Raw genomic sequence first — 21,771 nt, 5'->3', positions numbered from 1 at the left:
CCGCCCACCCTTTGCATTTGACTGAAGCGTTATTCTGGTGTAAAAGACAACAAGTTGATTGAGTTGATTTGTCATGAGCTAATATATTCTTTATTTTTGGAATCCTAACTTGCTTGATATACTCAATAAAATCTTTAAGAATTCTTTAGAATGGCAAACGTAATATGAAAATATAATTATAAATATACACAAAAGTCCTGTGATGGTGCCTAATCAAAAGACAATCATGTTTAAAGTAAATCTAGACAAGTAAATACATTTGCAATACAAACTGCCATCTCAGACGCATGCAAAAGCATGAATAATGCATATATTAATGGAATAATAATGCATATTGGTTAAAGAGGTGGGTTTTAAAACTCATTTGTGTAAAGCTGCTTGTCAGTGTTTGCAATCAGATAGGACATGTGCAGCCTTTCACTCTGAATTGGTGCTAGATGCAAATGTCAGGGCAGGACAACTCTGGACATAAGTGCTGGCAGGCCTCCATCTTCCTCTGTGTGGTCATTGCTGGAACAGCATCAGTACCTCCAGGGGTAATTGCTCTTTCTGTGTAAGGCTGTTTGGTGTAGCGTGGTGTTCTTCAGTAATGGAGCAGCTGTGCTAATGCGTGGATGGACAGCCCCTAGGCTTGCATCTTGGATGGCAATTGGGTATGCAGATTTTGCTTCACCTCTAAGGATTCTGACACTACTGAGCCAAGAATGTTGACAGGGTTAGTATCTATCCGAAGGGTGAAACGAACAAGATGTCACAGAGTAGTGATTGTCTTGGAGTGTCGCTGCTATAACATACCTGATCCAACTAATCTGATAAATACCAGACTTTACCTGAGTGTGTGTGTTTGTGTGTGTGTGAGTGTGTGTGTGGGACCAGGCTATTATAGCCTTCACTGTAGTAGAGTGTCAGCCACAGGCAGTGTGAGGTGACCACTGACAGTCCCTCCATCTTCCCATTTCACAATCCTCCATTTGCTCCCCTTCCTTGGGAGACTCCATAAATATTCTTCCAGGGCTAATTATGATCTTTCCTATTATAGCACCATTCCGACACCTCCTACTCATCGACCACACCTGTCTGTTGTCGTAGCCTCATTAAGTACTCCTATTTATACTTCACACTTTGTCACACATCTTTATTTAGTGTATGTCTTGGCTTTTTTAGTTGTTCCTTTTGTTTACAGTTACTTCCTATTCCATCTTATTTATGATTTTTGTTGGACCGTTCTTTGTTTGTAATTTTACTAACGCATCTTTTGATAATTCTAATGCATCTTTTGCTAATGCTTCTTGCTGTGTGTTGATCAGCATTGCTTATTACAATGATGGTGATTCTTGTATTAGCCAATATACTGTCTCATCATATGTCTTTTACCTCCTATATGCTACTTCCTTACCTCTCAGCTCACTCACGGTCTGACACGTGATGAGCTCCGAGTCTGTATGCATCACTGGCTACATTTCTTCTTAGCAGTATTTGTCAGTGAAATATGTCACATATGTCTGGTTTAGAAATTGACAATGTACTGCACACAACACACTGTAGATAATGAGGTGTATAAATCCTGCAGGTTTAATTACATCCTTGATACCAAAATAAAAACCCCACCATTGGAAAATGCACTTGATATTCACTCATAAAACACCAAGATTACAAACCCAATCATTTCACACCATTACTTGAACATCAAGGACTGAGGCATGGTCAGCTCATGCACATTATTGAACTCTTAGTAATGCATGCCCTAGGGGCGTGGCCACATGGCAATACGTGGTGGCAGATGCCACCCTTGAAAGTAGTCTTGGTGCCCCAATTACCATCCAAACCCTGACTTAAAATCACCTGTTACTACTATACAACTCTAATGCATGCTTAAAAATAGAATATAATAGAATAGAATTGATTTTTTAGAATAGAAAATAATAGATTATTATATAGGAACAGAAGCAGTGGTAGTGAGTAGTTGGGGAATAGGCATGAAGAAAAACATTAAGGGATAGAATAACTTACTGTTATTACTTGTAAATATAGCCAAGAAGAGAATCTGTAAAAGAATAAACAAAGAAGTACATGGGTGAGACAAGCAACAGTGATCAGTGATTGGTTGTTGGGAAGCAGTGGTGATCAGTGATTAGTCATTGAGAACAGTGGTGATTAGTAATTGGTCATTGGGAAGAGTGGTAATCAGTTACTGGTTATTGGGGACAGTGGTAATCAGTTACTGGTTATTGAAAAGAGTGGTAATGAGTAATATGTCATTGGGAACAGTGATAATGAGTAATTGGTTATTGGGAACAATGATAATCAGTAATTGGTCTTTGGGAACAATGATAATCAATAATTGGTCATTGGGAACAGTGGTAATGAGTAATTGGTTATTGGGAACAGTGGTAATCAGTTACTGGTCATTGGGAACAGTGGTATTGAGTAATTGGTCATTGGGAACAGTGGTAATCAGTAATTGGTTATTGGGAACAATGATAATCAGTAATTGGTTATTGGGAACAGTGGTAATCAGTTACTGGTTATTGGGAACAGTGGTAATCAGTTATTGGTTATTGGGAACAGTGGTAATCAGTTACTGGTCATTGGGAACAGTGGTATTCAGTAATTGGTCATTGGGAACAGTGGTAATCAGTTACTGGTCATTGGGAACAGTGGTAATGAGTAATTGGTTATTGGGAACAGTGGTAATGAGTAATTGGTTATTGGGAACAGTGGTAATCAGTTACTGGTCATTGGGAACAGTGGTATTCAGTAATTGGTTATTGGGAACAGTGGTAATCAGTTACTGGTTATTGGGAACAGTGGTAATGAGTAATTGGTTATTGGGAACAGTGGTAATCAGTTATTGGTTATTGGGAAGCAGTGGTAGTGAGTAGTTGGGGAATAGGCATGAAGAAAAACATTAAGGGATAGAACAACTTACTGTTATTACTTGTAAATATAGCCAAGAAGAGAATCTGTAAAAGAATAAACAAAGAAGTGCATGGGTGAGACAAGCAACAGTGATCAGTGATTGGTTGTTGAGAACAATGGTGAATAGTGATTAGTCATTGAGAACAGTGGTGATTATTGATTGGTTGTTGGGAAGCAGTGGTGATCAGTGATTGGTCATTGGGAACAATGGTAATTAGTAATTGGTCATTGGGAAGAGTGGTAATCAGTTACTGGTTATTGAAAAGCGTGGTAATGAGTAATATGTCATTGGGAACAGTGATAATGAGTAATTGGTTATTGGGAACAGTGATGATGAGTAATTGGTTATTGGGGACAGTGGTAATCAGTAATTGGTCTTTGGGAAAAGTGATAATCAATAATTGGTCATTGGGAACAGTGGTAATGAGTAATTGGTTATTGGGAACAGTGGTAATCAGTTACTGGTCATTGGGAACAGTGGTAATGAGTAATTGGTTATTGGGAACAGTGGTAATCAGTTATTGGTTATTGGGAACAGTGGTATTCAGTAATTGGTCATTGGGAACAATGATAATCAGTAATTGGTTATTGGGAACAGTGGTAATCAGTTACTGGTTATTGGGAACAGTGGTAATCAGTTATTGGTTATTGGGAACAGTGGTAATCAGTTACTGGTCATTGGGAACAGTGGTAATGAGTAATTGGTTATTGGGAACAGTGGTAATCAGTTATTGGTTATTGGGAACAGTGGTAATCAGTTACTGGTCATTGGGAACAGTGGTAATGAGTAATTGGTTATTGGGAACAGTGGTAATCAGTTACTGGTCATTGGGAACAGTGGTATTGAGTAATTGGTTATTGGGAACAGTGGTAATGAGTAATTGGTTATTGGGAACAGTGGTAATCAGTTACTGGTCATTGGGAACAGTGGTATTCAGTAATTGGTTATTGGGAACAGTGGTAATCAGTTACTGGTTATTGGGAACAGTGGTAATGAGTAATTGGTTATTGGGAACAGTGGTAATCAGTTATTGGTTATTGGGAACAGTGGTAATCAGTTACTGGTCATTGGGAACAGTGGTAATGAGTAATTGGTTATTGGGAACAGTGGTAATCAGTTATTGGTTATTGGGAACAGTGGTAATCAGTTACTGGTCATTGGGAACAGTGGTAATGAGTAATTGGTTATTGGGAACAGTGGTAATCAGTTATTGGTTATTGGGAACAGTGGTAATCAGTTACTGGTCATTGGGAACAGTGGTATTGAGTAATTGGTTATTGGGAACAGTGGTAATGAGTAATTGGTTATTGGGAACAGTGGTAATCAGTTACTGGTCATTGGGAACAGTGGTATTCAGTAATTGGTTATTGGGAACAGTGGTAATCAGTTACTTGTTATTGGGAACAGTGGTAATGAGTAATTGGTTATTGGGAACAGTGGTAATCAGTTATTGGTTATTGGGAACAGTGGTAATCAGTTACTGGTCATTGGGAACAGTGGTAATGAGTAATTGGTTATTGGGAACAGTGGTAATCAGTTATTGGTTATTGGGAACAGTGGTAATCAGTTACTGGTCATTGGGAACAGTGGTAATGAGTAATTGGTTATTGGGAACAGTGGTAATCAGTTATTGGTTATTGGGAACAGTGGTAATCAGTTACTGGTCATTGGGAACAGTGGTATTGAGTAATTGGTTATTGGGAACAGTGGTAATGAGTAATTGGTTATTGGGAACAGTGGTAATCAGTTACTGGTCATTGGGAACAGTGGTATTCAGTAATTGGTTATTGGGAACAGTGGTAATCAGTTACTGGTTATTGGGAACAGTGGTAATGAGTAATTGGTTATTGGGAACAGTGGTAATCAGTTATTGGTTATTGGGAACAGTGGTAATCAGTTACTGGTCATTGGGAACAGTGGTAATGAGTAATTGGTTATTGGGAACAATGATAATCAGTAATTGGTTATTGGGAATATTGATCAGTGATTGTTCATTGGAAGCATATGCTTGCACAAGCACTGGTGTTGAGTTGATTAAACCTGCTCTTTCCAGTCATACACCAGCAGCTGTAATGTGAGCTGGAGAGACATATCAAGTGCAAGACAGTTGCTAACGTCTGCTCAGAAAGTCTCTAGGCTCTTTAAAAAATGTCACTAAAGGTCATTATGTGGCCATTCGTTTTACACCAAGGAACAAATCTGATTCTCATTTTCTGAAGTACTCACCAATGAGCAGTACCAGTACTTCTATTTTGCCCTTTTGAGCACTATAGAGAAAATGTTATTTTATTTTTTTGTAAGTATGATTTCTAAACATTGTATTTGCAAATAGTAATGCCTGGCTAGTGCATTACACTCGCTCGGTCACAGTGCGATACACTTTTGTTACACTACTCTGTACTCAGGGGAGTGACAGAGTGTCAATAAACCACAGAGTAAGACTATGACTTTTTTTATGCATAGGTTTTATAAGGTAAAGCATAATTTGGATTAAAGATTGCTGCAAAGGAATTAAATTAAGTTGTTTTATATTGAAAAACAAACCTTGAAGAATTGCATATCGAACCCCATGAACATGAAAAGAGCAATTTAAACATACTTGATTATTGCACCTTATTATCAGCCATTACAAATTAATTGCCTAAACACCTTTAATAAAATAGGTCTTCTTTTGCAAAGTAGACTACATACAGTATTTAAACAATTTGGTGGTATTACTTTTCTACTGAAAAGTAGGTTTGATTATAATTAATTATCATTAATGCTTTCTAGTTTTACTAACAAGTGCTTTAGCTGTAGTGCAGATGTAGTGTTTTTTAAAAGACAAGCTTTTACATTTGTTATCAGTGCTTGAAGTGGAAGGAAATAAGTTTAGTGCACATTAGTGTACATGTAACCTGTTTTAGCAAACCGTTAAGCAATTTTGGTAACACCCCCAGCAGGCACACACAAAAATACCCAGCCATATAAAAATACACGTAGTTTCACTCAACATTTATTTATTGTATATAACTGTTGTATATAATATCTGATCATTCCTAATCTCCTAGACTGAAGATCTCCCAGACTGGTTGTTTATAGTGCATCACATTAGAATGATTTTTAGTTTCTTAGACATATGCTTTCAATTGTAATTTTTCAGTGGCTGTGCTTAGTGTTAAGTGTTTATGAGCTCTGTTTTGTGCCAGCGCAAGCATAACTTGATGGTTTTAATACTGCCGTTTTGCTATTTCGGTTGGATGCAAGTTGGATTTTTCAGGTTTGCACCCTGTTGCTATTAACACTAAAACAACGTCATTTCTAACTGTAATAAAAATGCTTTACAACATTATGGCTATGTACTGTACATGTTATTGCTAATCATAAGAATTAGAACAGGCCTGGTTTCCTTTTTAGCAGTCGAATTTTTGGAAGGCTTTTGTTGTAGCTTTTTGTGTGAATGAAATGATTTAATAAAAATCTGATGAGGCAGTGGGCCATTCTGGCTATTTCTTCTGTTAAAACCCTTACTTGAATAAAATTATTTTAATGGTCACCACTACCAAAGATTAATTCAACAGACCATTATAATGGTTCTCCTTATACTGATTATTTAAAAGTCAGTTTCTTCTGAAACAGTATTTTGTTTATATAATATAATTTCATTGGTTAGATGTTCACTTGAAATTCGCCATCATAACACTACATATCCTGTAGGAAATATTATGTTTTAATAATTTTTAAAAACATGTTACTCTTGAATTGGTACGCCTGTGACAGCCCTTTTTGCATTCATGTTAAGCCTTTAGCAAAGTTACTGAAATGTGTAGTTGTTATATTCTGTAGCCATGGCAACATGCGTGCGTGTGTGTGTGTGTGTGTGTGCGGGCATGCTACAGTAAACAAGTGGTCTTAGGTGATGACAGTACTATATGTTGTGAACAGAAGTGAATTAGACGACAAGTAGGCTTATGGACCTGGCGCAAACCTCTTGAGTGAAAGTCTTTCAACTCCTTGGTCACTTTCTGCAATCATTTAAGTGCCTTTGAGTGACTGTTGGCATTTGAGTTTTCTCTTCAAACCCTTGCCCACCCACTGTTCAAATTCTGGGCTCATCACTGGTTGGAAGACTTTTTTTAAGAATCACATGATTGAGTCTCTGTAACCAGGGCAACGTTGAAGTTGATGTGCAATCTCACACAGAGCGTGCATGTCATTCTCTGCCCCATACCACTGATTTTCAGCTTCTCTGCTATTTCTTGTGAATCTGGTTTGATTTTTTGTTTACACTATTATGTTATTCTCACCACTGTGAAGACTCCGTATATGTATACACAGCATTGTATTTTTCGATACAAGGGTTTGGTGGCTGGTGTGGTGGGAAAGTGCTATATGTGCTTTATACATCCATTACCTGATTTGTGCAGATCAATAACCTTTTGTCTCTTTTGTGTTTAAAGGATGACAAAGAGATTTTACATGTGTGCATCCTCATATTTCTAGCCCAGGGAAACAGGACGTGGTTAAAGGCAACAACAGAATTCCTCGGGACTGAGAGCAAATGACAAATAACATAAGCTTTTCTAGAATAACCATTTGTTTGCATTTATATAAAATATTCCATATGGGTGTTAATAAATTTAGAGAGAAAATGCAATAATTAAAACACAAATGTAGATCTAATGAGAATGACTTTTTGTTTGAACAAGATAAATAATTTATCCTAATGGAAATCCAATTGGTTTATCCTGAGTGGAAAGCTTAAACTATGTAAAGCGTGTAATGTTTATTTTATACGCCAATTTTTGTTCATGTTTATGAAGGTTGCCAAGGATTCTGAATAGTACACATTGTTGTTGCCATGATGTAGTTTAGTTTAACATACCTTTTTATGGCAAAAACATCTATAAATACTGTAGGAAACAGTCACAATAAAGGTGCAGTATGTTTTTTTCTAGACTATTAATAATCACATACTATAATTTTAAAGACACTGTGAGCTGCTCACTGCCATGCAATAGATCTTGCTAGTTACTTCATTTGAGGCGGCTGTTTATGTTTTTTCTGAGTCAGAAATAGGCTCCACCCTTGCTCTTTTTCCCCAACAGCCCAACCCACAAGGCTAATATAGTTTCAGCTGAGGTGGGGCTGGTTGAGGGCAAGAGCAAGTCTCTTTTTCATTGCAGGAATTTTCTTTGCAATTGCAGTCGCCTTGCATTCAGCAGAGGGCTCTAAAAATACAAACTGCTTCTTTAACTCACATAAACACATAAACGGACACTCATTTGAATTCGCCCACTCATCTTTTCGACAAATCATTACATTTTATTAACCCTCATAATCCTCTGCATAATCCTAATCCCCTACATTTCTGGGGATTTTATCGTCATACATTTTAGTTATTGTACTAAAGAATTCGCAGGACTGTCTGAAATGCTGCTGCTATTTTACATGTAATGCTGATTGGTTGGAAAATCTGCACAATGCCTTGATCACACTTCCCAAGATAACCTCTCCTCCATCTTTTTTTTAATACTTCTGATACCTCACAGCTATTGCTGATGGCTTCTGGGGTATGCTTTGAGAACCAGACCTCTCTCCCTTAGCTCTATTTCTCACAGAGTAGAAAATAGTTCTACTCTACATGGACAGGAGAAATGCCTTTGTCAACAAGTTCAAAACCATAATCAGGAATTCAGTAACTCATAAGTCTTCTGCGTGACATATTTAACTTGGCCTTAAACCATCATGTTGTGGTATTATATACATGACTGGTTGAGAGACCGGGATCTGAGAATATAAGAGTTGGACGTGAGAAGGAATGTATTTTTACATTCCCTGAATGAACAGGATGTAGAAGCCTGGAGTACAGTTTCAATATTTGATGGGTCAGGTCACAGACCTTACTAAATATTATTCAATTAAGGCGTCGTATTCACAAACGTCTTGAAGAATAATGACTCCCTGATTTGTCATTATTAATGAATCTCTGATGATTGCAAAATTCGAAAAGCTTCATATTTGTGTTAAGTAAATAGCACGTCACTTTGAGTATTCTTGAACATGACATGTTTTGAATGTGTGCTCCAGCTGTGGGGATACAGATGAAGTTGGAGTTCTTTCAGAGAAAATTCTGGACTGCCAGCAGACAGGTAAACATCCACAACACACACACACACACACACACACACACACACACACACACACACCTAGACATCTAGGCTGAGTAAAACTAACTAATATGTTTAAAAATGTTTGAATGTGAATAGTTCATTCACCGTAAATCCAGTTTTCATCAATGGTAAGCAAGTATTACTCCAAAGATGAGACCATTTCAACTCTCTTAACATATGCAACTAATTTAATATTCCTGCTGTCCCCTGCTGACGAATGAAGGGTATTATCAGTAAAGTAAAATGATAGGAATTCTTAAAAATTAAATTGATTATTACATTTGAAACATATATATCAACACCTGGAAGATAAATAAATAAAAAGAAGTTAACAAGGCATTTTAAAGATTTCACTCCCTGCTTAATTGACAGATTTTGCTTATTATGTCACTATCAATTAATTTTTGAAACAATGCCATTTTGTTTATTATGTTGAATACAGTATATTGAAAAGAGCAGTCATTCTTCAGCGGATAAAACTAATATGCACTCATAAGACGGAATTTTACATCACGAATTTCAGGAATCACCCTGTGTGTATGTGCGCAAGTAACCACCATTAAAAATGTCGATGTTTCGCATTGTAGTGCGCTACCCTGGATGGGAAGTGTTCCATCAGCTGTGATGACGATGTGAGTGTGCTCACTTCCTCTGTCTCCAGTTCATCATGCCTGGCATCCTTCTTTTGTTTATAAATCATTATAATAAGTATTTGTAAGCATGTTTTCTTAAGCAAACAAATACATACATACATACTGTACTTACAGTGGGGTCCAAAATTTCCAAAAAGTTTCTAATTTTTAATACAAATTTCATTACAAATTATATTACTGACAACAACTTGAGTGAAAAGTAGAATCTTTGAAATATTTACATGAATTTCAGAGTTTCTTAGTATTTGGTATGTCCCCACATTGCTTTAATGACAGTGTGCACTCGAGCTGGCAGTGACTCCACAAGTTCAAATCCATCAGAGTGTCGTCTGAACACATGCTTCAACAGAAGAGATTAGGCATGAGGAAAATCTGACCTTTTGTACAAAGTAGTTAACATGGTCAATACCACACATTTGTTTACATTTAAATCTGAACCAAGAAATAGTGCAGAATCTTGAATATTAAATGTTCAAGATATTGAACATTTACTTTCTTCGTTTTAAATATTTGGACCCCACTATACCTAGGATTTGTGTTTATACTTGAGCAACTAACATTGTCATGACACTGTTATATTCAACACTATTGCAGCATCTGCATTTTATGTTTCCTCACCTTTTCTTCTTTCCTCACCTTATTTTTCTCTTCAGCATATAAATTGCTACCTCATAGACAACAACGGCTTTATCCTAGTGGCGGAGGACTCCTCTTTGGTATGACTTTTATGGAATTAGTGTATTTTTTATGATAATAAGCTACCCAGACAAAAAAAAAATTGTTGTATCCACAATGGTTCACTGATTGGGTGATTCCATGATTTTGGTGCCATTTAGCCCCCTATTAAATCTTAAAAATTTAACTTTTCTCAGCATTTAATATAAGGAAAGAAGCATTTAACTATTCAAACAATCTTTCAGCCAGTTTTAAGTAACATCTCATTTTTACAAGGTTTCTTTGCTTATGTCATGTCAATGCCAGATTCAGCATTGAGCTCCAATTCACAGAATGCATCGCGTCCTACAAACATGGCCGCCACGGACTACCTGATAACACACACACACACACACACACACACAATATAAAACCCAGTCATGAACAAACTCATGGTGCGAAGTAACTGACATACCAAGCCTTGTTAGTTCTGTGAATGACATTCTGGTTTTTGATCATGTTTGTTCTCTGGTTTTTGGACTTTGGTTTTGTCTACGCAAGTCTGTTAATCGCCTCACCCTTCCCTGTTTATTGACCAAACTCATGTGTATTGTTTTGGATCTGTTTGCCTGCCTCTTTTTTTAAATAAAACAATTATCTGCAACTTCTGACATTGCCTAGTTAACAAAATGTGGTTACACATAGCACAACAACATTAAAGACATCCTAATGTTCTAATTATTATTTTACAATATACTTTTAATCTATAATTTGGGAAACAAGGCTGTATGTTGAAAGTGACCTTGTCAGCCAATATCATAATATCACTAAAAATAAATCGTCCAAAAATTGGACTGGAATGGCGTAGCTTCCTTCCTAGTAGAACATTCCAAATATTTCACAGGGGTGAATGAAAAAATATACTAAAATGGACATTTTTCATAACTTATAATGGATGCAAACAGATATTCTGAGCATGACATGTTAGGTAGATTAATATAAAATTGTAAGATTCCTGTATTTTAAGTAATTAAGTAAGTAGATTTAAGTAAATTATTGTAAAATTTCTGTAAAAAAAATTAATGAAATAAATATTTAATGAATATAAATATTTAATAAATATTTTAATGATTACATTTCAAGGGAAAATATAGTTATGGTGGGTGAAACTGTCAAAAATGCTGTTTCCTGAGTGCCATGGATAGTTTTTTTTTATTATTTTAAGTCTATTTATCTGAAACATGTACATAAGGACACTTCATATATGTTTTAAAATGTCTGTTATCTTTACTGCATACATGCATATTTGGCCAGACTGTGAGGTTGCTTTCTGTGCTGCATGTTGAAAGGGCCAGTGCTGTGTGCAATTTGTTCAACAAGCATGAAGGAACACTAGGACACTTTGACTCACCTACAAAATCACCAGACCTAAATTTTCTGAAGACTTGTGGGATTATTTGGAATAGTAGGTGGAACACCAAAATAGGCCACAAGCTCTAGCTGAGTTGTGCACCTGGTCAGTGAAAGAGTGGGCTGAAGTTGACAGCATGACACTGGCATACATACCTGACAGGACTGGCCATGTTATTAAGGTGATGGCTGGCATAATCAAATATTAGGAAAGAAATGGCACATGGAACTCATTTTTTTTGTCTGGGGAATATTATGTATATTATTTTCACTTTTATACACTTTAAAATATTACATTTTATATAAGTGAGATAACTGTTATGTCATTTTGTGTAAATGTAATAATCATGTAGCATTATCTTTACCGTCTATCTTTTAATTATATTTTTGTATTGTGTCCATATACTGTATCCATAATTATATTCTGAATAGGACAGAGGACACACTTTTTCCTTTCTGCTTTGTTTCATCTTGCCCAATGTGCAATTACACAGTAGATTTTTAATGCAGTGTGTCTGTGGCTCATTGTTGTATGTATGAGTCACATGTATAGCAGGATGAAGCCTTCTGCTGTTATGTAATCCTTTAGCACATTGTGTTGTTCATGATGTTTTTTACATTTATGACTTTGCACATGTGTTACACAACCCAATCCCACCCCCTACCCTTGCCAACCACCCCCTCCCCACCCCCCCAAACATACATACATATACACACACACACACAGACACATTTCCATGTGCCCCCTGACCTTTTTCTGGATACGTGTCGCTAAGGATCTTGTCTCTCCTCTGTGTGTTCACTGTGTCCTGTTTTCATACTCCACATTGCTCAGTGTTTGTTTTAAATTATTCTTCTGCTGCTTGTCTGATTTGATCGCTCTCGTTTTTTCTCTTTCAATCGCTCTGTCTCAGACGGGTGTCTTCTTTGGGGAGGCAGAGGGCGCTGTCATGAGCAAACTATTATCCATGGGTTCTTTTAAAAGGTGAGAAAATATACTCATTCATATTCACTAAGCGTTTGTAAGTGTAAGTTAATTTTATCCAAATATGGCTTCTAAGTAATGCAGTTTCTCAAAGCCTGTTTGAAATGAAAAAGGTAGAGGATGACAAAAAAAATATCCCCTGCCCAAACTTCCTGATCATGTGTGATTTTTGTCACACATGATGATACTTCCTGAAAGTGTCAGTATGAAGAACAAGCCCTTAATGATTCCAGTTCTGTATTTAAATGTGGAAGCATGCAAAAAGTGGGCCGTGTCCCACGCGTGTGATTATGCATGAGCTACATTAATATAAAAAAGGAGAAAATTGTTAACTCAATGACATTGACAGAGCACTTACAAAAACAGAATGTATAATATAATATAATATAATAAATATAATATAATAATTTCCAATCATAATGTTTAACTGCATCAATAAACAATAAATAAAGAAATACTCCTTACAATTTTTAGGTTAAAAAAATCTGTAGTGTCTCTAAAATGCTATTGTCAAATTTAATTACTCTTCTTTTTATAAATATCATACAAATGATATTGTAATAATATAAATTGTAATATTTATAATATTTGTGAATATTGTGAATCAGTTAAGAAATAGTAATTCACTGGCTCTAGCTCCCATAAAGTGCATGGCCTAGCATAGTAACAAATTCAACCAAAAGTAAAAGTTAAATTTTACTTTTTACAGAAGAACGATCACGCTATCTTCCGGAGATCTGGAGTTCAAATAAAGAAACAAATAAATAACATTTTTGTTTCATATACTTTATTAAATATTTTGATGGGATGAATGGAGAGGAGAGTGAATGGGAGTAGATTTTTAAAGATATTACGGTGTTAAGAACCAGAGAGTACATTTAATATATGGGCCAGGATTAATTATTAGGAAATAACAAATCAGGAAAAATGTGGAATTTGGAAAAACACATGTATACCTGGAGACACCCACACACACAGCGTGAGAGAGAGAGAGAGAGAGAGAGAGAGATTAGTAAACTGTAAATGTAAATATAACTTGAAATATCACAAATTGATTGAAAAGCATGTAGGCAATAAATTAATATTGACCGCTACCATTTTATGAATCAGCCTAGCATTCAAATAATATACTGGCTGCTCTCTTTATAGCACACACACACACACACACAAACTCAAATATGCATGCAAACACACACATTTCCTTTCTTTAACACAATCAGACATCTGGAGAGTGGGGCCTCTGAAGCGTGCTGTGGGATGGGAATAGCTGCAAGCGATGGGCAGTGACACGATTAGCTATGATTAAGTGTGGAATGTGAGGAGGAGGAAGAGGAAGAGGAGGAGGAGGAGAAGGGTAGTTGGAAGGTGATGTAGCAGGGTTTTCCATGCATAGCTTTAAACTCACGTGGCAGGACGTGTCCTTGCCCTCAGCTTAAAACACAGACCAAATCCACCACACACACACACACTCACACGCGAACAAATCACTACACACTTCCATGCACAGCATATCCCTCAGTATAGACTTAAAGATGCAGGTTGCAGATATGGAGATGTAGTTCTCAACAGACAGATATGTAAGAGTGAAAAATGTGTTTTGGCTTAAGCAAGATCTGAAGATGTGATTTCACAGGGCGCAGCGATTGTGCATTTTTGCATTTTTAGTTGTGTTTTGACTCCCACACAAGCATATTGATCACAATATGTGTATTAGATTTTAGAAAATTGCATAAAAAAAAAAATCTATATGAAATCTTTTTTAAAAAGCATACCGTGCCTTGCATAAGTATAGTGGATATAAAAAGTCTACACACCTCTGTTAAAATGTCAGGTTTTCGTGAAGTTAAATAATGAAACTAAGGTAAATCATGTCAGAACTTTTCCCACCTTTAAAGTGAAATTGCAAAGTATACAAATAAAGTGAAAAATGGTCAGAAACTTTTTTAGGGAAAAAATAAAAATAAAAAAACTTACAATAACCTGGATGCATAAGTGTACACACCCCTAAACTAATCCTTTGTTGAAGCACCTTTTGATTTTATTACACCACTCAGTCTTTTTGGGTCAGAGACTATCAGCTTAGCACATCTTGAATTAACAATATTTTCCCACTCTTCCTTCCAGAAACATTCTAGATCTGTCAAATTGTGAGGGCATCTCCTGTGTACAGCCCGCTTCAGGTCACCCCACAGAGTTTTAGTTGGATTCAGGTCTGGGCTCTGACTAGATCATTCAAAAACATTGATCTTCTTTTGGTTAAGCCATTCCTCTGTTGGTTTGGATGTATGCTTTGGGTCACTGTCATGCTGAAATGTGAAATTCCTTTTCATTTTCACCTTACCAGCAGACACCTGAAAGTTTTGCACTTAAATTGACTGGTATTTGTAGCTCTTCATAATTCCCTCCACCTTGATAAAAGCCGCAGTTCTGGCTGAAGAAAAGCAGCCCTAAAGCATGATGCTGCCACCACCATGCTTCACCGTGGGAATGGTGTTCTTTTGGTGATTTCCTTTTTTTGGACCCAACACACCTTTTGGAATTATGGAATTATTATACCTTTTGGAATTGGTCTCATCAGACCATAACACATTTTGCCTCATAGTTTGGGGTGATTTAGTTTAGCTTGGATGTTTTTGTGAGAAAGGGCTTCTGTCTAGCCATACTTCACCATAGCCCAGGCATGTGAAGAATACGAGAGATTGTTGTCACATCCAGAGAGTAATCAGTACTTGTCAGATATTTCTGCAGCTCCTTTAATGGTAAGTTTTTTTTTTCTTGTCTTTTTGTACATTTTGGAGGGCCATCCTGTTCTTGGTGATGTCACTGTGGTGCTCCATTTTCTCCACTTGTGTATTATGGCCTTCACAGTGTTCCATGGAACATCTAATGTTTTGGAAATTATTTTATATGCCTCTCCTGATCGATATCTTTTGGCAAGTGAGATACCATACAGGCTTTGTAAGCTCTTTACAGGCCATGGCTTCAGCAGTCAGCTGAAACCAAGAAGATGTCAAGAAAATCCTACAGAAACAGCTGGTCTTTATTTGGTGTTAATCAGAATAATTTCATTGATGACAGCTGTATGATAATTATTTTTGAACATGAGACTGAATGTGATTGGTTCATTCTGAACACAGCCACATCCCCAATTATAAAAGGGTGTGCATACTTATGCACCCAGGTTATTGTAACTTTTTCCTGTTTTTCCCAAAAAATGTTTCTGATTGTTTTTCTCTTAATTTGTATATGTTGAGGGTGGAAAAATTTCCAACGTGATTTATCTTAGTTTCTTTTTTTTTTTTTTTAACTTAACAAAAACCTGTCACGAATTTTGTAGAGGCAGCGGATGCACGTGCAGATTTTATTGTAGAAGGTGCAACACAACCAACGAAAACAGTGACGACAAGAACTATAAACATAACAATGGCTACAAGGCAAAAACAGGCAGACTATGAACAAGGCTGTGGAACACACAACGACCCATACACACGACAATGACAAAAGCTTGGCAATGAAACACACAAAAACCAGAACTTAAGTAGGGGTGCTTATTAGGGTTAACACAAAACAGAACACACACCCGGAGCAGTGGGCAGCCTTTTTTTGCCGCGGCGCCCGGGAGCAGTTGGGGGTCCGGTGCCTTGCTCAAGGGTCTCGCCTCAGTCGTGGTATTGAGGGTGGGAGAGAGCGCTGGTCATTCACTCCCCCCACCTACAATCCCTGCCGGACCTGAGACTCGAACCCACAACCTTCAGGTTCACCTTTGGGTTGCAAGTCCGACTCTCTATCCATGACACTGCCATTTTAACGGGGTTATGTAGACTTTTTATATTCACTGTATTCACCCCTTTAGTGTAATAAACCTCGAAATGAAATGGATTTAATTAGGATTATATGACATAAGTCTACAGCCCATAATATTAACTTGGGAATTAATATTAATATACAGGGTGTCCCAAAAGTCTCCATACATAGGGGACTGTGTATGCCAGCACCACGTCGGTTGTGCCTTCGTCAGTAGATGTTTATGGATGTCCACTTCTCGTTTGGTTTTTTGAATTTGTTAATAAGTTTGGCGACAGTGTCGTGTGTGATGTGCTTGCCATGTTTCCTGTTAAAGTCCATCGCAACCTTGCGACAGCTTCCCGATCCAGCCATGAGAATGATTTCAATACGTTCTTCTTTTGTCAAAGACATTCTTAAAGGCTATCTGAAAAAATATAATAAAACTAAGTATGAAAGATTTTGGAAGACATTTTGCTAAAAAGTGTTAATTTCCCCTATGTATGGAGACTTTTGGGACACCCTGTAGTTTCCAACATTATTAACCAATAATAATGTAAAAGTGGTGATTGCATAAGTATTTATTCCCATTGCTGTGAAAAATAGTCCTGGTGCAAACATTTGCCATCAGAATTCGTACAATTAATTAGAGTTGACTCGTGTGCAATTAAAGTGTCATATGAGCTCAATATAAATATACCTGTTCTTGTAAGTTCCCAGAGAACATACTTAAACAAACAGCTTCATGAAGACCAAGGAGCTATCGAAACTAGTCCGGGACAAAGTTCTGGAAAAGTATCATCCCATCCCATTAAAATCTTTATTAACAAACAACCATAGCTCTGCCTAGGGGAGGCCATCTACAAAAAAAATCAGTGAATGGGTAAGGAGGGCGTTATTCAGAGGATGTTACAATATGTGGAAATTAGAAAAGCTTTTGCAAGGCACAGTATGTTGCCTTATAATCATACTATAGTGCCTTATACTTACATTTATACTCATGGGAAGCATTATACTGTACATATTAAGTAATTATGCAATTTCTTAATTTTCATATTTTAGAATGATGCTTTATTTATTAGTATCTTCAGCTAATCAGTAATATGCCACTAAATGTACAATAAATGATGCTTATGAAATACAAAAATAGGGGAGCACATAAGGAGTTAATTATGGTCTTGTTATTTGTTTATTCACCCATAACCTGGAACATACAGGTATAACAAATCAGGCTAATAGGATTTAGGTTATTTCATGCTAAATAGTTTGAATAACAAGGTTTTAATAGTGATTATAGTGATTATCACAACTAATAATGCAATAATTAATATTATTAATAAATAATAATTGATAACTATATTATATAATAACCTTAATGATAATTAATGATACTGTCATTTACTGTTTGGATGTGTTTCCTTAAAAATAAAATGTTACCAAAATCCTATATAATTAAAAGGTAAAACAGGAACAGTCAGGGCAACAGATAATAACTTCCAGAAAAGTGTGCCTCACGTCTCCCAGCATGCCTAAAACCGAGCGAGGTTGTTAATCCCATCAGTTCTGAAGGATTAGCCGTAATCTCATCTGCACGCTATGTCACGGTTGTGCGTCTCCAGTGGTGGTTGCTCTAGGTCGAACCTGTCCTCGGGCTGTGTGTGGGGCGGTGTCGAACTCCATCCGCTAACAGCCCAGACAGTGATCACACACACAGGTTTGTATGCCTCAAAGCCGACCAAATCCCCTCCACACACCTGCCCTGTCAGTTACATGCATCAGATGTGGTCATACATTCTTCACACATGGAACCGCAGTCTCAGAAATGCAGTCAGACATGCATATTAAAGTTCAGACAAAAAACAAAGATACACACAAACACCTGACGTGCTTTCAAACACACCTACACACACTCAGGAACACACAGACGGCTCAGCCTTTCCTAGCCTGGAGGCCCGGTTATGAAAGATATCCTCCACCTACTGCACACAACATCATCTAATACGCTTCCACACACACACACACACACACACCACATTTCCTTATCCGGGTGCCTTTTCCATCAGCACCTTTCATGCTATGGAATCACCATCATTGTGAGAGTGAAATCAAGTCTAGACATCTCACCTTGAGTTTGCCCTCTACACTGGGTTCACACACAGGATTTCTCTGTGTTTTGGGGATTGCAGAGCTGTTTTTCATCTTACAGCACTCTGGCCAGTTGTTGTTGGACACATGAAATATTGTCAGGAAAAAAAAAAAACTTGTGCTTTTTCCATTTATGGATTAAACAGATGAGGATATTCAAAGAACAGCATGAATATTAGTTATTAGAGGTGAAGGTAATGTTGACATTAATCTGGGTGCTTAAAAAGATATTAATTTTAAAGTGGAAATATTTGATTTTTCCATTATGGCTTTTTCCAAATAGACTATTTTTTTAAATAACGTTAACTAATTAGCATTTGTTCAAGGCATTCGTAATATTATTCAACTCATTTAGAACTATTGCTTTTTGTACAGACCCTACAATTTATGGCGAAGTGTGAATATTATTGTGTGAAATATTATTGAAAATGACTTTAATTTTTCTTCAGTAAAGCCGTACAAACTTTGGTTAATTATTAATTAACCACATTTAAAGCTTGAAATTTGGAATGTTGGCACATTTCAGTATGAATTTTTCCCTTTCTTAATTCTCATTTCTGTGTGTGTGTGTGCGTGTGTGTGTGCGTGTGTGTTGCTGTCTTTCTTTTTCTGCTGGTTAGGGTGACTCTGTATGACTATCAGGCCATCTGCAGGATCTACGCAGAGAGCAGTGACAGTTCAAGCAGTCTGTTAGACGTGAGCATAGAAGAAGCACTGAAACAAAGCGCAACACTGCATATCGTGAACTGCTATTAAGTTGTTATGTCTGTGTGAATGTGCAGCATCTCCTCTTTTTTCTTGCTTGATTCACCCTCTCTTCTTCCTCCCTTTTGTTTCATTCCTCCTCATTCTTGGGTGGTCTACCCACACAGTGATGAAGAGCAGCCACATCTAATGCTATCTCCACCAGCCTGTGTGTGTGTGTGTGTGTGTGTGTGTGTGTGTGTGTGTGTGCACCCCTGTATGTGTGTGCATGATTTTCCCATGTCTTACACCCAAGTCCTAATCACTTCTCTTTATTTACTGCATTTCTACGTGTGCATCCGACCGCATGAGCCAGACACTTGTTGTTGTTTACTGTCATCTGTTTATGCGTGATTGATGGCTTTCCTCTTCCTCACAGCCCTACTTTGCCTTCTTCACGACTGTTAAATGGCTGCTGACCGAGCTTGTCATGTAAGTAACCTCTGATTCATCTGCTTTTATTCATTTGATTTTTCCAAAACATCGCAAATTACCAAAAGCCTAATGGAGATAGCCAGGGGAATCCTGGGATACCGCTTTGAACTTGCTACCCTTGCTGAGGTTACTCTTGGCCAGACTGATGTGATCAAAGCGATCATTTCGTTTGCAGCTATGAACTGTTGTTGTGAAGTTCTGTTGATGGTGTAAACAAAAAGACAAAGCCTACACACAATATTATATTATTCAGTATTATTAGAAACATCACATGTTTTTAGGTACTTGAATTAATTATGATAATTTAAGGGACTTTCATAGTTTGAGTTCGAGTTTGCTTATGGAACATTATTACTCATTCCTTAAAAGCACACCAAAAATGGAATATAAATGGTAAAAAGATTACAAAGAGCTATATGTATAGATATTTTAAAGGATTTCTTGCCATATTCACTACAATGACGAAAGAAAAGAAGAAAAAATATTCACAACACACTTTCAGGGACACTTTCTATGCCGTTCATGTTCATTATAACTTTGCTTATAATTATAACTCTGGAACTGTACAATTTATTAATCATAAAAAAAAAATTATAAGAACTTACAATGTCATCACTGAATCCTTCAACTAAAGTAAATACATTTTACATGTTACATTATTCTTTATTATAAGCAGTAAGACCCTATTAACTTAATGTCAGATTAATTACAAAAACACATGCAGACATTTTATTGAAGTTTGAAAACTTTAATGTCAATAATAAAGGCACATTACAGAAATGATGTTCCTTAATGTCATTTCTGTAAAGCTTGGAGGAACTGGAAGCTTATCTAAAGATCAGGAAGCTAATCTCAGGTGCTACATACATGTGAGTGTGTGTGTGTGTGTGTGTGTGTGTGCTTGTCATTTTTGGAAGGACTCAGTGATGAGATGACTTTCATTGTTAATAAATATTACAGTTGGTTTATAATTATGTAATACAGGAATTAGAATGAACAGTGATACTTGCATTACAGCATGCTTACAAGTTTTCAATCATTTATAACCCATTATTAGAACTCTATGAGGCATAATTAGAGTTAGAAGGAATCATTACCAACTTACAAATAATTATAAGGACAGTTATAATGATTAAACGCTGTTATAACGGGGTTCATAGAATGTCTTACATTACTTTCTTTTATTCTTTAAATCTTAGGTTTTCTTTTCTGCCCACAGATTTCTGATGGAGTTCAACCTGTACAGCTGGTGGCACTTGGATGTTACAGCACAGGGTTTGTTTCACTGATATCATTGTGTGAAATTTTTAGTGCCCTAGCTAAGTTTCTGCTCATTCCTAAAAAGATCTTCAACTTTGAATTTATCAGTTTTCTTCAATATACCTTTTTCTAAACATGTCCTGAACAGTTTGGGGAACCCAGAACCATAGCAAGTTCTTTCTGTTCACCCAAGGTCCGCCATGTTTTCTGGTTATAGTAGTTATAAAAAAATTACTTATGGAAAATCCAAAAGGTTCCCTTATAAAAAAAAGTCCTCACATTAATTTGAAAATGTGTTTTTTTTTTTTTTACACACTTCGCATTGTGTTTCACTCATATGTAGTGCATGTGTTTTTATTTTCACATATTTCTTTTTCACAGTTCATTTATTTTTACATGTGGTTTCATTTTTCTGTGATTTTCTCACATGAATAATTCTCTATCACAGGTGTTCACATATTATTCACATGATGTCACACGTGTTTACTTGAATTACACAGTGCAATTTCAGGGCATACCATGGTGAAATGCACCTTCACGGTTTTTACTGTAAGGGGCAGTAATGCTAAATGCTGGTCACCTAGGCTAACCTGTGTGTGTGTGTGTGTGTGTGGCTCTGGTAATTACAGA

General features: G+C 36.7%; 1 protein-coding gene across 3 annotated transcripts in view; it reads left to right on the top strand.

Moving 5' to 3' along the window:
* Positions 1 to 21,771, top strand: part of cacna2d3a (calcium channel, voltage-dependent, alpha 2/delta subunit 3a) — a 196,633-nt gene that overhangs the window by 160,343 nt on the left and 14,519 nt on the right. For all 3 annotated transcript variants that reach the window (XM_026925413.3, XM_053236172.1, XM_053236171.1), the window contains 7 exons: positions 8,990 to 9,051; positions 9,660 to 9,704; positions 10,379 to 10,441; positions 12,704 to 12,774; positions 19,323 to 19,398; positions 19,826 to 19,878; positions 21,101 to 21,156. In XM_026925413.3, the coding sequence (XP_026781214.2) occupies positions 8,990 to 9,051; positions 9,660 to 9,704; positions 10,379 to 10,441; positions 12,704 to 12,774; positions 19,323 to 19,398; positions 19,826 to 19,878; positions 21,101 to 21,156 (426 nt within the window). The remainder of the gene's footprint in view (positions 1 to 8,989; positions 9,052 to 9,659; positions 9,705 to 10,378; positions 10,442 to 12,703; positions 12,775 to 19,322; positions 19,399 to 19,825; positions 19,879 to 21,100; positions 21,157 to 21,771) is intronic.

The sequence above is a fragment of the Pangasianodon hypophthalmus genome, chromosome 8 (genome assembly GCF_027358585.1).
Source record: "Pangasianodon hypophthalmus isolate fPanHyp1 chromosome 8, fPanHyp1.pri, whole genome shotgun sequence".
Taxonomy (NCBI): Eukaryota; Metazoa; Chordata; class Actinopteri; order Siluriformes; family Pangasiidae; genus Pangasianodon; species Pangasianodon hypophthalmus.
Note: the sequence above shows the minus strand (reverse complement) of the source record. Positions and strands in the feature narration are given on the sequence as shown.